The sequence below is a fragment of the Puma concolor genome, chromosome B4, assembly GCF_028749965.1.
Source record: "Puma concolor isolate L17-30 chromosome B4, mPumCon1.1.hap2, whole genome shotgun sequence".
NCBI classification, from domain to species: Eukaryota; Metazoa; Chordata; class Mammalia; order Carnivora; family Felidae; genus Puma; species Puma concolor.
The window spans coordinates 83,247,472-83,266,093 of NC_141673.1; the positions used below are offsets into that span (position 1 = coordinate 83,247,472).

The 18,622-nt window shown below is 36.3% G+C and overlaps 1 protein-coding gene across 7 annotated transcripts in view; it reads left to right on the forward strand.

Annotated features, from left to right (window-relative positions):
- ITPR2 (inositol 1,4,5-trisphosphate receptor type 2) overlaps positions 1-18,622 on the forward strand; it is a 515,364-nt gene that overhangs the window by 423,462 nt on the left and 73,280 nt on the right. For 6 of the 7 annotated variants that reach the window (XM_086713794.1, XM_025930361.2, XM_086713793.1 and 3 more), the window contains 4 exons: positions 995-1,170; positions 9,158-9,322; positions 12,730-12,925; positions 17,807-17,899. In XM_086713794.1, the coding sequence (XP_086569920.1) occupies positions 995-1,170; positions 9,158-9,322; positions 12,730-12,925; positions 17,807-17,899 (630 nt within the window). Of the gene's footprint in view, positions 1-994; positions 1,171-9,157; positions 9,323-12,729; positions 12,926-13,678; positions 13,782-17,806; positions 17,900-18,622 lie in introns of those variants that run through there. The other variant, XR_015253713.1, reaches the window with a different exon arrangement.

An 18,622-nucleotide genomic window follows, 5' to 3' on the forward strand; every position in this document is an offset into this window, starting at 1 on the left:
AATATCAATGAATTATACTTTTTTAAAAAGGAAATATATTTTTTAAACTTGTTTTGGGTAATTTCTAAAGAAATTTTGTTTGTAATGGCATTCATTTTTTTAAGTGTTTGGCCACTTTTGTTTTCTGAGGCTTTAAATAGCTCACCATCTTTTTAGAACTTGAGCTGCGTCTCAGAACATACATTCATACACACATATACACATTCGTACACATATATACACATGTATGTGTTAACAGTTAAAGCTTATGTCTATTTTATTAAAGACTGGATATTTTACATTCTTTTTTTTTAATGTTTATTTATTTTTTGAGAGAGAGAGAGAGAGACAGAGTGTGAGCAGGGGAGGGACAGAGAAAGAAGGAGACACAGAATCTGAAGCAGGCGCCAGGCTCTGAGCTGTCAGAACAGACCCCGACACGGGGCTCAAACCCACGAACCATGAGATTATGATCTGAGCTGAAGTTGGATGCTTAACCGACTCAGCCACCCAGGTGCCGCTAAAGACTGGATATTTTACATTCTGAATTCTTTAGAAGAATCTATAATATAGAAGCTTCATAACAATAGAAGAAAGCAAGGTATGAGTTCAGTGAAAAAAATACTTGGTTTCACATGATGTAGCTGCACACTTAATAGTCATTAATCCTAAATTTTGAATTAAGGTTCCCAAGTGAGCTACATCTAGCAGAAGAAGCATTTAACCGATAACTCTCATAGGAGAGAAAGATGAACAATTCTCCGACTTAATGGAAGGAACATTAACTAGGGAGTATTTAAACATCCTGAAAATAATCACAAACTTTCTGGATGTGTAATAATGAGGGATGTGTTCAGAGACATTGCCTCTAAATATATAGTGTGTAGAGTGGGTTGTTATGAAATTCGATGTCTTATGGCTTGACTTGCTATTGTTATATAAGGTGGAGTGGCAAAGAGTTTTACATTTTCTACTTTTGCCCTCAGTAAAAATAAACTTCTTCCACATTTTACAGGTACGCTTTCCCCGTTGTTCTCAGTTCTACTTTGGATAGCAGTTGCAATCTGCACATCGATGCTGTTTTTCTTCTCCAAGCCTGTGGGTATTCGGCCATTTCTTGTGTCAGTAATGCTCAGATCAATATATACAATAGGTCTTGGGCCTACATTAATACTTCTTGGTGCAGCTAATGTAAGTACTTTACTTAGCTTTGTCCTATTATAAATTAATTAAAAATGTACTAACTATAAAAGTGTAACTATATATTTTAACTCATGTATGCATAGTAAATTCTTATGTGTTGTGAATCCAAATTAATGAGAGTTTAATTTGTACATTCTTAATTTTGAGGAGAAAAAAATGCCAAGTAAAAATTTGATATATTTAAGAAGGTGGCATTTGAGGTGTGACCCAGTTCTGCAATCAATTTAATCCAATCCAGTTTTAATGCCTTCTATACCCAAAGCTATTGACAAAAATGCTTCTGAGCCACTGTTAACATCCTAAAGTGACTTCTAAATCACCCAAGAAAGATTAAATTATATTTGGTAGAATTTTAGAAGTACCTTTTATAAAATGATCAAAGAAAAAAGGATTGCTATATTAGAAAATACGAAATTGGTCTCTTTTTGTGTGAACAAAACCTATAAACTTGTGAAAGACATAGATGAAATTAATATTTTTTTCACTAAATTTTAAAATATTAGAACAAAGGAGCACATTTCAAAACCTCTGTTAGGTAGGTTTAGAATAAGTAAGCCAGAGTACTATTGTATAGCAATATGTATAGCATTAATGTATACAATTATTAGCATATTGTATACATTAGCATATATATTATATATGTATATATATGTATATATTAGCATATACAAATAGCAATAATTGTACTCAAGAGATAAAATTTTAAAGGGATTAGACAGCTTTCTACATGGTATAGCCATAAACGAACATTAAGAAAAGGGCAAATCCTCAGGTTAATGAAAGAAAAAATGTTCAGTTAGTATATTGCTAATATGTCTGCTGAATACCTGAAGCACTGTCTATATCTTGTACTGTGTTTCTAACATAATGTCCTATATTCTGGTATCTGCATAAATGACTTATCTCCCCTACTACATTATACATTTCTTATGGATAATGATTGACCATTCAGTGTCTTGGATTGTCATTGGTACTAACAAATATTTCTTTAATGAATTAACTAATGAGTGAGTGAATGAATGAGTGAAAAATTATCTTTGTATTCTTCTACATTTACAGTGCCTTGTACATAAAATACATGGCAAGTATTTACTGAGAATGAATAAATTAAATAGTCAACCAAACTTTTGAGAATTATAAAGCTGAGATAGAATGACCAAGTCTGTGTTTCTGACCATTAGCATATTACACTTCTTTGAAGGTTCAACATGGTATATATGACAGGTCCCAGTTAGAACATTCAGGCAACCAAATTACCAGTTATTCCTCAATCACTGTCAATAAAGGGAAGTTTACTGTACATGCAAAGAGATCTATCAGTGAAGAATTCTGTCAAGTACCAAATATACGATTCCTAAGCTTTTTGAGGGCAGGGGTTGTCATGTTCATGGTATAATCCTGCCCTCCTCACTCCCTCATTCCCAACTCCATTTTTCTCCCACTTCATGCCTACTACTTAAGCATTCAAAAATTATTTACTTGAACTGAACTTGTACTTTGAATGTTTTGAAAATAAGCTAATTTTGCAATATTGCCAACCAAGCTAATTGAAGAATCTTCATGGATTTATCTAAAATTTTCTAAATTGGGGTGCTTTGGTGGCTCAGTCAATTGAGTGACCGATTTTGGCTCAGGTCATGATCTCGCCGTTTCCGAGTTCGAGCCCCACGTCGGGCTCTCTGCTGACAGCTCAGAGCCTGGAGCCTGCTTTGGATTCTGTGTCTCCCTCTCTCTCTCTCTCTCTGCCCCTTCCCCACTCATGCTCTGTCTTTCTCTCTCAAAAATAAATAAACATTAAAAAAATTTTTAAAAAATAAAATTTTCTAAATCTATTAGAAAACTTGAATTAAGGAAGTCTGGCTTATTATTTGAAAAAAATACATTCAATTTTGAGCCAGATTATTTGAAGAAGCAAATAGTATTCACAAAATGGCAGCTGGTCTTCAATAAGACATTAATTCAAGAAAGAGAATCTAAGTTTGATAAGTTGAAATAATAGCTAGCTAGAGTTGGGCCAGAAAAAAACAAGCATTTATTGGGCCTCCGTTATCTGATAGACATTGAAAACACCAAGAAGTGGAGAATGTGGTTCTTGCCATACAGAAGCTTCAAGAACATATAAAGAGATAAGGAAAAACATTTTAATGTCTATTGTGGAAACCAAAAACATTTGGAATTATTTTTCCTTTCCCCCTTGGGGACAGGTTAAAAAGATGATTTCTGCCTAAGGTTTGGTGAGAATAGTTTCATTACAGGAAATGACAATTCATATAAGAGGCAAGTATTGTACTTTAATTTCTTCATGGGGAGAAAATACATGGAAATGTATCTTTCTTATTAACTGTATGAATCTGTGAGTACTCTTCTATTTCTCACGGCATAAAAAAATCCATTTGCACACCCCCTGAATGGTACATTATAATTTGGTAGTTCAGGGTATTTTGACAAAGAAAATAATCAACTTTAATTTGAAACAAACAAACTGGATAGAATAATTGTGATTTTGATAATATTGTTAGAAGTTTTATCTATAGTTTTGATATTGTACAGATTAATAAAATGTTTTAGCCAATAATCATTCACCTTAACTTTTAACATAACAAGCTTCTTACTGTGCTTTACCATTTCCCAGGAGGCAGGAAAACAATCCAAACATTAATCAGTCCTGTTTTGTAACTTAGGATTTAATATATTTATTTACTTAATTGGTACTTAAAAGTTTGCATTGTGTAACAGGTAAAACTAGAAGTGCTAAAATTATAAGTATCAGAAGTAGGGAGAAACAAAAGCAAATATCTACCTGACAGTTATGCCTTAATGAGAATCAGAATTCGAGATAGGCAGATCAAGCCTCTGAGTGTAATTTTTCTCATCAGTGAAATGAAGATATTAAAGCTTAGTCTTCACCCACCACTTGTTGAAAGGATGAATGTGAAGATTTAGAACAGGGCAGTAACAGTGATGCTATAATACCAAAAAAGGCTACCATTTATCAAGCTCCTAATATGTGAAGTGCTATTTAATTGTAAAACATTGGTACCATAATCATAAAAGTAATTGTGTTTCGGTTCACAGAGAGTTATTTGTTTCTGACTCAGTGTCTTTCATAATGTTAAGCAAATGTAGACAGTCACTTTTCTGGAACAGGAAACAAGTGGAAGGAAAAACCTCAATGTATGTTCTGGGCATTTAATATTATCAGTTTCCGTTTATTATGATGCTCCATTTTTATCATCTTCACTCATTTCTAAAATCAAAGTTTTGTTTAGATTGCAACTAATTTCTCTGTCTTGTCACAAGTGTTCTCTCAATGTTTAAGATGTTTCAAAAAATTCAGGTGTTTTTCTCTTAAAATGCATACCTTATAACCCAGTACAGTTTACTTCTCATTGTCTACATTGTAATGGAAATTAACATACTGTTTTGGTAAATATAAACACACATTTTATAAATTTTGGATCATCTAATATTTCTATACCACTAATAATGATAATATTCCCAGTCATATGGATGCTATATAATGTATTTAACCGTTCCACTAATTTTTATTATTTACATTTTTAGGTATTTTTTCTAATAATGCAGTAAATACCTGTGTAAGATCTTTTAATATCTTCTAAATACTCTTATGTACAATGTTATTTTCTTCTGTAGTAGTGCCTGGAAATGTGTAATTTATTTAGGGCACTTGTAAATTATTTGCCTTTCTACAGTTATTTGTAAGGTGAAAGTGTTTCCTTCTGCCGAAACTTGGTCTTGCCATTTTGCAGACAGGAGAGACAGGTGGAGTTTAGCAGAGAGCTGTCTATTAGCAATAAGCCACAGTGTTCAAATTTAGTAGTGTCATGCCCTCAGTTACTTACCTGCAGATAGTTTCCTGGTAGGGGTCATGTTACTGCTATAATGTTGAGCCCACCATATGTTCATTTAACATATACAAATTCAATTATATATTCTGAGTCAAAGCATTCTCTCTCTTTCTCTCTCTCTCTCTCTCTCTCTCTCTCACACACACACACACACACACACACACACACACACACACACAGCCTGTGTTTCATATAATATGGTCACTAAATGCTCATAACTAATTCTGATATTCAGTTGTAGTAGTAGAAAACTGCTTTAGTTGCTGGAGGAAGGACTAGCATGTGTTGAATTTATTAAAAGACAGTATAGTTTACACCACCCTTGTTTATGATACTGTTTTGTCAGCAATTTAAAAGATTTCCAGGGTGATATTGACTACCTGAAAATTTTCCTATGCTTTGACCATACAACCGTATCCTGTGTAAGATGTAACACTACTGAAATGGAGATTTTTTGTAACACCATTGAAATGGAGAGTTTTGAATCAAATCGCATCAGTTTTAGTAAGGATGATGGTTGATGAAAATATAGTAATGTAGTTAATATGTAGTTCAATAAATTCAATTTTACTTTTCAATAAATACTAGATGGCCTTTTTCAGCGGGGGTGGGGGGACGCTATAGTTTATTCCTGAAAATTGGTTATTGTTTTCCCCTAGGTACAACGTAAGATGGGGATAGAATTCCTGATCAGGGACATAGAACCAAATAAGACAAAAAGGATAACATAAAGGCAGCTATAAATTTCTGTAATCACATAGAACAGTAAAATTTAAAGGACATCCCATAGAATTCTAGACCGTCGAGGCACCTTAAGGATTATTCACTTCCAGGCATTTCATTTTAGAAATGAGTATACAGAATCCGACAGAGACCAGGAAGATTTACTAAAGCAACTGTGGCAGAGCCAAGAATGGAGCCCAGATGGTCCAACTTCTAGTCCAGTGTCTTTCTATTCTGCTGCACTGTTAAAAGTCCTGCAAAGACATATCAGTGAATTATGAAGCATATATGAAAACACTACTGTACTATATAATTAATTTACCCAATTAAAATTAATGAACTTGATTCACTCTACATTAATTAACAAATGGACATTAATTTTGTTTTTGCTTTTAGAAAACCTATTGGCAAATCATTTTTCAAAAGGCCACACAGAAAGCTTACATTGATGCTGTTTCCCTACCCGACTGCCTGCTTTTCCCTCACCATCACCCGAGTCACCTCATCCTCAACAAAATGTACAGTGAAAGGCAATTTTGAAGAATAGATGGAAAATGTTAAAAATATGTGGGACAGTTGTGGTCATTTAGATTAGTATGCTGATTCAAGAGTCTTCTCAGCACCAATTCAGAAGGGGCTGGTCTTTTAACCACCTTGTCAAGTTCGCACTCCCTCTATTTATCATTGCCCACACGTACCCTTGCCTCAGAAACGAAGATTGCCTAGGTAACGGTATTGACAAATGAAGGACTAGTTAGACAACATCAAGCGAGTCATGGCATGAAAAGGGAGAATAAGTTTTGTAATTTCTTCGTTACTATAAATATTCCCAACTTTCATGGAAATGCTCTATAAAAACAATGTATACATTTCAGGGTCACGGTGCAGGAGAAAACAGAGTTCAACTTCTTTCCTACCCACATCACTTATTCTCATACTTATTTCTCCTTGGTATGAACAAAGGACAATTTCCTTCCTTCTGATCTCCACAGAAATAGATGGATGTCACTGCCAATATCAACTCCACTCTAGTTTGAGACGTAGTCAAGAGAACAGGGACATATCCATCAACACCACGCTCTAGATCAAATTTCAAGGAAAATAAAAATCAACCTGTAAACAAAGAAGGCAAACCTTTATTTTTCATGCAAAAGTAGCAGTGGCTTTTTTAGGCAGAAATAAGGCTTTTGCATTATTTGAGAACTGAAGTGTATCGCTTTGAGAACTTGAATTCAATGTATTGTTTTTCCTCAGTGTATAGATTTATAAATAGTTTTCCTGCATCATTTTTTAATGATCCAGTTTAGGGAAGTAAAGATCAGGAAACAACACGTGAACAATTTGTCTTGAACATATCCACCCTTCTGAAAAGTCATAATTCCAGGTTTTAACTTTATTTTTTACAGAACTTATTATTTCTTTTTTGTATTGATAAACTATAGTGGGTGAATCAAGGCAAATAATTTGAACTTAAATAGCCATTCAAAACAATTTAAAGAGTAAAACATTGAATATTACTTCACCTAGACATTCTGTATTTCACCATCTTCATGGTTGTTTATTGTCAAATAGCACACTTATCTGAACACCTTGTATATATTTCCTGTATATATTTGTATATATTTCCTGAGTTTTTTAAATGATGACTTTTTATAATATTAAACTTACTCTTGGATAATAATCATAAAGACATCCATTATACTGTAACAATGCTTAATAATAAAGATCCGATGATGAAATACTAAAATAATGAAGTACAACTTTCTGCTTGACATTATTCAAGTTCTCAAAAAGACGATGGAAGAACTGATAATACTGATTATTGAAAAGATAGTTAATTAGCATGGTGAAATTTTAGGGAAGGTTGAACTTCTATGCTATTGATTCAGTTTGACTGTTAACACATTTCTCATTTTGTCTGTATTGATTTGGACTTCAGAAAGTTGAAGGAAAAGGTTTTTCCCATCTCTTAAATTTCACTTCTGCCTCAAAGTGTTATGCTCCTTCTTATGTTATTTAAAATCATTCCATAAGGCAATTTTTTAAATATATAATATAGCTAAAGTCAACAATGTTGCAAAAAAGCAACGTGTTTTCCCTAACTTAAGTTTGGACTAGAAAGACAAATATGGTGCCATCAGATAACTTGAAGAACTCAGGAAACAATTTGGAAGAACAGAAATTTGAAATCTATAATTCTTTCCATGATGACTAAGAGGCAGAATTGGCTCTTTAGTTTATAAATAAAGCAGTGACTCCAGAACCAAATATATGACACTAAGTTTACGATAACTGTGTTCTTTGGAAGTCACCGCACAGATCACTGTTATTGCCAAAGAATCTCAGTGTAAATTTCTATATTCCAAAGTTACACCACAAAAGACAATTTTAAATAGTTTAAACACAAATACATAGCACCAAGCATAATAAACACTCCAAAATATCTAATGAATAATTACTTCACATGGAGCTTAGAAAATATATGCATAAATTATATTTATTTTAATCTAACTGCATAAGTATATTTATATTTTCATGTATTTAAATTAAATTCAAGAATCACCTTTAAATTTTTTTTTTTCAACGTTTATTTATTTTTGGGACAGACAGAGACAGAGCATGAACGGGGGAGGGGCAGAGAGAGAGGGAGACACAGAATCGGAAGCAGGCTCCAGGCTCTGAGCCATCAGCCCAGAGCCCGACGCGGGGCTCGAACTCACGGACCGCGAGATCGTGACCTGGCTGAAGTCAGACGCTTAACCGACTGCGCCACCCAGGCGCCCCCAAGAATCACCTTTAATGGCTTAATTTTTAAAAATAATATTCAGTAGAGAAAGTCTAGGCTAAAAAAATCAAGGATAGATCTTTTCTGGATATTTTCAGAGAAGATACTTTTCTGTTACATACCCAATATAATAAAAATATTACATATATTATTTTTAATATGGAAAATATGATGAGTAGTATTTAAAGCATCATTGTACTAAGTGTTTCAAATGCATTATGAATTGTTTAATACTCTGAAGAGGTCTATGCGGTGGGAGTTCCTTTACTCCAATTCTTCCGAAGAAACAGTCCAGGCCTGCAGCTGCATGGCCAGGGTGCGACAGGGGTGAGACAGCCAGGGTTTAAATTCAGGTCTGCCTCGATTGTCCAGCTGGGGCTCTTCATCATTCTCATTTTCCCTGGAACTGCAGACAATACAACTTTTGTGTGTATTACGTTTACATGCAGATTTGTAAGCAGTGCTGAAAAATCACCAAGTAAAAAAATGAGAAAAGAAAACCACAGAACTCGTGAATAATAGGTTTTGCCAATGACTGCTATTTTTATGAGTTTCCAGATAAATAAGACAGTAAAATCTAATCTTTTCCTCCCTGTAGCTTTGTAATAAAATAGTGTTTCTGGTGAGTTTTGTGGGAAATCGTGGCACTTTCACCCGAGGCTACCGAGCGGTCATCCTGGATATGGCCTTTCTCTACCACGTGGCGTATGTCCTGGTTTGCATGCTGGGCCTCTTTGTCCATGAATTCTTCTATAGCTTCCTGGTGAGTACTTCTCCGTGTGGACAATCAATGCTGAAAAAATACACAATGCTGCCTCTTCCTTTGATTTTTTTTTTTAAAGCAGGGCCTGACATTTAGGACAAATTATGTTATTTTTAGAACTTCCTAGGAAAAGTGTGAATTATTATTATTTTTAATCTTTTCCTCTGAGAAACCACATAGGTGGTGGAATTCTTTATTTCCTCTCTGAGAAGTCACTAACGACCCCACCTCTTGACCCAGGCTTCATATAGCAGCTGCTTTTGGTTTCGGCCGAATCCTTACTTCGCTTTACATTTAGAGAGTCTCAAACAGAGTGTAGGGGGAAAGTATGGGGATATATTTTCATAGTACTGGAATCATTGCATTTTGTTTACAACAACAAATATTATTGTAACTTTAGAATGGCGTATACATAAAATGAGGGAGAAACTGCCAACCTAGTAAAAAAAACATAATGAGTTGTTTCATTTCAGATTTAATGTGTCATTGTTGCTAAGCTTATCTCCATGTATCTAACTCATTAAATGGATTTGCAGATTTCTTCTAGAAGTCTGTTTTTTGTTTTTCACGTTATCCATTTTACTTCCTATATATAGACTGTTTGATAGCCATAAACTAGGAGAGGAGACAGTATAAATATGTGATAATATTTTGAAACCTAAAACACTACCAGGTTAACATCACGATGTCATGGGAGAAATTTATTTATATCTCCCACCCATGGCTGGCATGCAGTGGAGAGCACTAGCCAGTAAAATAATTCCTGAAACCTAAGGTAAAGATCTAAAAACATTAGGATGGCCCTGTTTGCTTGGGTCATGAGGAAAAAAATCCATTGCCTACTGTTTTCCTGTTTTCTAGCAAACCCATGTAGGAAGACTGAAAAGAGGCACATTTTCTATTGACTCTCAAAGAGCCCCAGTGATACAAAACTATCTTCTAGGTAGTTAAGTTAGATTATTCAACAGTCAAAAGTAGAATTTTTTTCCTGCTCCAGGGATCCAAATGAATTCCCTTTCTGCTCTAATTTTCCGTAAAGAATCCACTTTTTAAAACATGCCTGTGATATATAAAGTCTTATTATACTCAGCACTTTTACCGGACTGTGATATATAACAAACATTCTGTAATGTTTTTGTGCTTCAACCCTTCTCGTCTATAAAATCGATAGGGAGAGGATGATAGACTCGTACTATCAAGATTCATTAAAGAGATAATATAAAAAAACATGTGAAATGATGTATGTAAATCTTTATGTTTTCCAAGAAAAGGCATTTGACAAAATGAAGGTGTATTTGAATTATTATATTAGCTATTGATAGTAATGTTACTTTTAATTTACGTTACTTAACCTTATTTTCCAATTGTATTTTCTTCTTGTCTTTTATCTTTCAAATCTTACAATACTGATGCTAATTTGTTTTCACTGGGTTGTTTGTGAAACCGATATTATCCATTTTTAAAAGTTTGTTTATTTATTATTTATTTATTTAGAGAACGAGAGTGAGAGCAAGAGAGAGGCAGAGAGAGAGGGAGAGAGAGAGAATCCCATGTGGGGCTCTATCTCACAAACTATGAGATCATGACCTGGGCACAATCGAGAGTCAGACACTTAACTGACTAGGCCACCCAGGCGCCCCAAGGATATTGTCCATTTTGATGTTTAGAGTACTAGGAGGAAATTATAATGGACGTGATGCCAAAATGGCATTTAAGTATTTTTAAAAATATGTATTGTATTTTAAAAAATACATGAATATGTATTCCTAGTTACATCCACAAATACCAATACTTTATCCAAAATAATAAAAGCCATTTTCCTTTCAGATATAAATAGAAAGAACCATCAACCTGCCCAATGTCAATACCTTTTTTGCCTTCCCAAGATTCCGATTCCATGGGAATGGAATGGGGCCCAGAAATAAGCATTTTTAGTAAGCATCCCATGGGCTTCTGGAAGTGATAAACTTTTAGAAACCATTCAGAAGTGACCTAGAGTCCATTGCCAGACCTTTTCTATAAGCCACTATTGAGTTAAAGTAAAGGAATATCTCCTTTATGTCAATGACATGCTTAAGTAAGTTAAGTCAGAGTGTCGATAATTTGGAAGTTAAATTTGCATTAGTTAATTTTGTCTGTACTGAGGAACATTGACTTTATTTCTGGAAGTTTCTGCTCCCTCCAGAAGATAAGCAGATAGCAAAATATTTAAACACTTTTTTTTATGTATGATCATGATAAAATATCAACTTCCTAAGGTGAACAAATAAGGTAATATCTTTATGACAATTATTTGCAAGACTAGAATTAAATTGGAAAGTAAGTATATAACCCTCAGTACTCAGCAAAACAGAGTATAAACAAGGCCCTGGTGTTTCCAAAGGGATTTGTGACACTGGTAATGGATCATTTCAACCAGTTCAGAAATTCTAATCAGTGCCCTCAGAGAGCAGGAGACAAACCTTAATTATTCCAACTTCCAAAATAGTATTCATCTCCAAACAGATATTTATGCCTTTTTAAGTGAATGTTAATTTATTGCTTTTAACCCGCTTTTGATAATATAACATGTACTTGCTAATGTATAATTTCAACTTAATAATAGAGCAATAAATAAAATTGCTCTTGGTGTGGACTCCAGACAGCAAACACACACCTAGGTTCTTGACCAGTGCATAGATTCTCTACTACTAAACACAAAATGGATAATAACCCATTAGAGGAAGTGGAAATTTAACAAATTGTATATTATAGTTTTGCTTATACTTCTGTTTCCAAATGTACATACTAAATAATAGGTTTTGTCTTTGTTATGTCCCTGTAGCCAGGAAACGCATTTCCCTTCCTCAAATATTTTTAAATTTCCTATCTTTTCTATGGCAGCAGCCTCATCAAATTGTTCTGGTAGTTTCTCCTCTAATCCTTCGATTAAACAATACATTTAATGAATCTGTCAATTATTCATCACTTAGGCAAATGGAATTCAGCATTCTCACCTTAGCCATTTTACGTATTCCAGAAGCAACTGCAGAACATCAGTAAGACTAAAAATAAGGAATAAGTAACTAAGTTGGTTAAGTATAGTATTATACTTTTTCTAAATTCAAATGTGACACTATGCTATTTCTGTATCTTACAAAATTAAAGTTATGTCGGTTATGAAACCAACACACATTATATACACATTATATGCCGTGTTAGCGTTATCTTTATTGAAAAACAGTTTGTTAATACATTCCAACTGTAGAAGAAACATATATTTTGGTGCACCTTTAAGGTATCACTTAGATTGTTATTTTTTCACAGACAAACTAAAATGGCTTGCATTTGTATCCATAATTACCTTTACGTTTATTCAGCTTTTGCTCCATTGCATTTTTTTTTCTTGTTTTGTTTTATGTTTGTAGCTGTTTGATTTGGTGTACAGAGAAGAGACCCTGCTCAATGTCATAAAGAGTGTCACACGGAATGGCCGCTCCATTATTCTAACTGCAGTCCTGGCTCTCATCCTTGTCTACCTGTTTTCCATTATCGGGTTCCTTTTTCTGAAGGATGACTTCACAATGGAAGTGGATAGGCTGAAAAACAGAACTCCCGTTACAGGTATTGCTATGACCCCCAAATCAGCTTCCTCTCGTGGCAGACATGACTTGTGCACAGCTTAAGAGCATTACAGATAAACACTCATGGAGGAAATGTTTCCTTGAAAACATGTTCTTGTTCACTGAGAGCTCATGAATGTCCAATACTCCTCAGCAGTTTTTAGCCGTCAATGTGTATAGAGAAATCCTGATACAAGAAACATCACCTGGGCTCAGTTTCAGTGAGAAAGTTTCAACAATGCTAACTATTTTCCAGAAGACAGTCAACAACTTCAGTGTAGGAGGATGGCTTTGGAATCTTTCCTTCCTCTTTTTTCCTGTCTCCCCTCAAGAACAACATCTAGTATCATTCACAACCATTATTCCACATATGTTTGCTCACAGTACATCATATTATACTTAAATAATTGAAAATGATAAATGTTTTGATTTGGAAACCATCAGGAAGTAAGAAATTTGGTATTGAAAAAATGCTCAACATGCTGTCGTTAAGGAGCTCAATTCATCAGTACGTGGCTATCACAATTTCTGTACAATATTTATTTCTGTTTTCTGACTGGTTAGACATCATCCACTTAGACTTACTGTGATTCTTGTGGTGATAGGGCTTATTCTTTCCATCTTACTTTGAATTTTTATTTATCATGCTTTCTAATGGTTTCTTTTTTCCCCCTTTCCTACCTTTTGTTGTTTGGGTTAAATTTCTTTGTTACTCTTTTTCCTCCTCTCCTGCTTTGCTGGATACAAATCATAGTTCTGCACTTTGCTGTTTGTTTCTCTGGGTGATTCTGCTGCCTATGAGTTGTAGAGAATGGAAACCACAAAATGACTCTCCCCTCAAGCCATTAAATTTAAAGGTATGACATAATTAGTGGTGACTTATAAACAATATTCTTTCTTGCCTTTAACAAACATTTCTTGATTATTAAATTGATGACAGATGGTAGTTTCTTTCTTAGAATATGGGATAACTAGGTGATGTTTAGATCTGTTATTAAGTCTGAGTGATCAAAGCACAGAATAGAAATGTCATATACATAGATTGAAAATTATTAAACTGGAGACTGAATTTCATACCTAGGTATTCATCTTTATTCAGAGGAACGTGAAATATTTTGTTACTGCCTTTCCTGTTCTCCCATAAATGTTACTTGTTCCAGAATTTTACAGGCATATATATTTAAAGAAAGAGCTCATATTTGTAAGTAGCCTCCCAAACTCCCCCAAAACTATCTGTGAATCATAAACAAAAATCTTCGGGTTTTAATTATTTCTTATTTACCAGGCATGATCACAGTGAGTTACTCAGTACAGGGAGAGTCTGAAGCTGAAGCAATCACAATCCCTGAATCCAAATGTAGACAATAGTTATTGTTTTCTGACTCTAGTCATAAATATTTTTGTGTTATTGAAAAGGATGTTAGTGACATTATGAACATATCTTCCTTAGAAATATAAAAAGGGGCGCCTCGGTGGCTCAGTTGGTTAAGTGTCTGACTTCAGCTCAGGTCATGATCTCACGGTTCATGGGTTCAAGCCCCGGGTTAGTCTCTGTGCTGACAGCTCAGAGCCTGGAGCCTGCTTCACATTCTGTGTGTCTCCCTCTCTGTCTGCCCCTCCCCCACTCATGCTCTGTCTTTCAGAAATGAATAAAAGTTAAAATTTTTTTATTTTTATTTTTTTATTTTTATTTTTCTAATTTTTAATGTTTATTATTTTTGAGAGAGATACAGAGCATGAATTGGGGGAGGGGGGGCAGAGAGAGAGGGAGACACAGAATCCAAATCACGCTCCAGGCTCTGAGCTGTCAGCACAGAGTCCTACGTGGGGCTTGGACTCACAAACCGTGAGATCATGACCTGAGCCAAAGTTGGATCCTAACTGACTGAGCCACCAAGGTGCCCCAGAAAATAAAAATTTTTTTTAAAGAAATATAGAAATATCTTTCCTTTCTTCTTACAAAATAGGCAGCATTAGACCTAAAACGTCAAGATCTTTATTAAAAAATGTGCATATTTAGGGGCGCCTGGGTGGCTCAGTCAGTTGGGTGTCCGACTTCGGCTCAGGTCATGATCTCACTGTCTGTGAGGTCGAACCCTGCGTCGAGGCCTGGAGCCTGCTTGGGATTCTGTGTCTCCCTCTCTCTCTGCCCCTCCCCCACTCATGCTCTGTCTCTATCAAAAAGTGAATGAAAGTTAAAAAATTTTTTTTAAATGTGCATATTTACATGAAAAACTGTTAAATAAGAGAAAGCATTTGTAAATACTATGAAAATCTAGTATACGAGAAGTTAAACTCTTGACTCTTCATAGATTGAGAATGTTTGTTGCATAAGGCTGAGAGTGACTATGATATTGTGCCCTGAGGAAAGTGCCTTTATTTTCATAATATTTTTAATTATTTAATTTGTAACACCATCTGTCTGTTGATAAATAGCATCAAGTTTGTTTTTTCAAGTACCAAACACTATTTGCTCCCAAAGTTGAGTGAAAGCTTATTGAGGATAACCAGCCTAGGTAACAAGTGAAATCTGGAGGGCAGACATGTGCAGTTGTTCAGGGGGTAGGAAATAGTCATGGGAAAGCCCGGAGGTGGGAACAAGGAGGGAAGGTCGGGAGTTCTAGAGCTTGTGGCAGAGCATTGCAGACACATAGGAGAGTGGAGGATGGATAATTTGCAAATGGCACCGGGAATTTAGGAAAACGCAGATCCTACCTCTGAGACGCAGGGCCCCGCGCTCCACAGAGGAAGCAGCTGCCACTTGACGGGGTTGAGGGGGGCCCATGTCTTAGAAAAGCCCAAGGAGTTGGAGAGAAGGATCTGTTGACAAGCAGAGATTACAGTGTGTCTCACGTGTTTTCTTCCCCCTTCTCAGTGCTGCCCTCTGGCTTCCCACCCTCATTTCCTCTCACCCAGGAGACTAGGAACCTCTTAGTGGCTTTCCCACCTGCAGCCCCTTCTTCCCGCCCAATTCATTCATTGTAACCTCCGATTGATTCGGTGTCTCATTGATTCAAAAACTGCTGGGATCTGCACTGGCTGTGAGATGCTTGGTTTAAAACAATAGCCTGGGGGCGCCTGGGTGGCGCAGTCGGTTAAGCTTCCGACTTCAGCCAGGTCACGATCTCGCGGTCCGTGAGTTCGAGCCCCGCGTCGGGCTCTGGGCTGATGGCTCGGAGCCTGGAGCCTGTTTCCGATTCTGTGTCTCCCTCTCTCTCTGCCCCTCGCCCATTCATGCTCTGTCTCTCTCTGTCCCAACAATAAATAAACGTTGAAAAAAAAATTAAAAAAACAATAGCCTGGATGCTCAGGTCACTCTGCTCCCATGTCTGTGCCCTCACTGGCCTCTGTGCCTTTTGTCATACAAACTGCACCAGGAATCCCTCCCACCCCCCCATCTTTCTATGTGTGAATCCCATGTCTTTAGATTGATCCTTCTCCAAAACGCTTTCTGTTTGTCTGTTTGTTTGTTTGTTCCTAGAATTCACGTCTCTCTCGTAATGCACTCCATTACGTTAACTGTACTTTACTTCCTCCACTCAAGTGTAATCCTGTCTTTGCCTCTCGGTATTCCCGAATTATCAGGTCTCTGAGGCCTCGACTCTGGGCCCTCAGAGCCTGGCATGGAGCCAATAAATATTAAGTAAGAGAATGGCCACCAGGACACATTCAGAAACCCCATCTCTCTCCTTCTCTGACCACCAGAAACCCTCTCCAGCACCAGATGGTGCACCTGCCCTTTCCCCGGAGCTTGCCCCAGTCAAGGGGCAAGGAAAGGTGGAGGTGAATGTGTGACCTCCCTTCCCTGAGTGGACTCTGTCTTTCTCAGCTCCAAGGCTTGGGTTGCAGGCAATCCCACGCCTGGTCCGTCCCCCAATCCTGTGTCCTAACTTCAGCTCCTGTTTGTCACTTCTGCCCTCATCTCATCAGAGAACCAGGATAACTTGGTGTGATGTTGCTCTGATATGCACTTGAGTATTTCTTCAACCCTTTGTATATACAAATGAACTTACTCCTGCCCCTCCCTCTCACGGACTTTGATGACTGTTTGAAAAATCAGTTTGAAGAGAGGGAGGGAGGCAAACCACAAGAGACTCTTAAATACAGAGAACAAACTGAGGGTTATGGGGGGGGGAGAGGAGAAAGTGGGTGATGGGCATTGAGGCAGGCACCTGTTGGGATGAGCACTGGGTGTTGTATGGAAACCAATTTGACAATAAATTATATTAATTTTTTTTTAAAAAGAAAAATTGGTTTGAGAAGTATGAACCTCTTTACTTTGTATTTGTCACTAATAACAAAAAAATTTTCTTATAAAGCTTCTCTCTCGCACAGATAGGAAGTTTACCATTTTCTGTTCCATTCTGGCTGGGGAGATAGGCCAAGCAGATGGATCCTTAGGAACTAAGGGAGAAAAGAAGGATTCCCCCCACCCCCCGACTGTACTGTTAGAACTGCCACGACCTGAAAGTCTCTACCTGCTATAGGGACTGACCAGTGGCTTAGAATCCGGGAAACCAACTGCTTTGGGGGAAATGTGTTCTGTCATTCCAAGTCTGAATCCTGAATGCATTTGGCCATGGAAACATTGTTGTACATGGTGGTTCAGGTCTGCATTATTATTAATACTTTATCTTTGCCACTTCAAAAAGGTATAAAAGGCTTTTAGTGGGTTGGCTTGTGAACTTACTCCCTATTTATAAAATGCCTTCAATACACAAAACTGTGTTCAGAGTTCCAAACCAAGTTCCTAAAAGACTTTAGGATCACAGCTAAGTTGAGGTAGTAGTGATTTTTATTTATACGCCTTTGTAACTATATGTTCATTTCTTGTCATTTGCGTATTTGTCTCTATACCATATTCTAATTTGTGTGTTCTCAGGGAGTAATGAAGTTCCTACTATGACTTTAACTTCAATGATGGGAACATGTGAAAAGGACAACTGCTCACCCACAATACCAGCTTCGAATACAGGTCTGTAAAAAGGACCCCAGAACAGTACAAACCTGATACTTTGTAGTTATGTTTATTACTGCTAAGGGAGTTGCTCTAAGAATTTCCTGGTGGGTTGAAATAGAATCATGGAGGGTAAAAGAACCAAAAAGTTTCAAACTAGAGAAAGGATTCCCATATCTGTCATTTTGTATCCCCACCCCATTCCTTATATTATTCCTATTCTTGAGAATTTATCAGATTTACCTTGTGGTACCTGCTGCTAAAAATACTATTACCAAATTGCAAACCCATACCACACTTGACACCCTTTTAAATATATAGCCTTTAACAGAGAATCTGGAAACACCCAGGCTTAGAACTCAAAAGACTTGGTATAATCCTGGACTTCCCACTTTCTAGCTCTCTGTCTTAGATATGTTATGCAAATTTCCTGGACTTTGTTCACATGGTTTGCCCAGAGTGGGAAGGGGTGAGGGACCAGACAGACAGAGAGAATATGATACTTTCCTTGCTTCCAAAGGAGCAAATGGGAACCATGCTCATAAAAAGAATTTTTGAAACTCTAAATTGTTCTCAATGGTTTGGAAACTATGGCATATGTGAAATTTAATGAACTGTAGAAGGAATTAGTGATCTCTTTCCAGAAGCAGCAGTGATTTAGGGAGTATATATCTTTAAATATTTGAAGAGTTTTATATATAAAAAAGGAGTGGATCCAGTCTGTATTACATCTATGAAGGG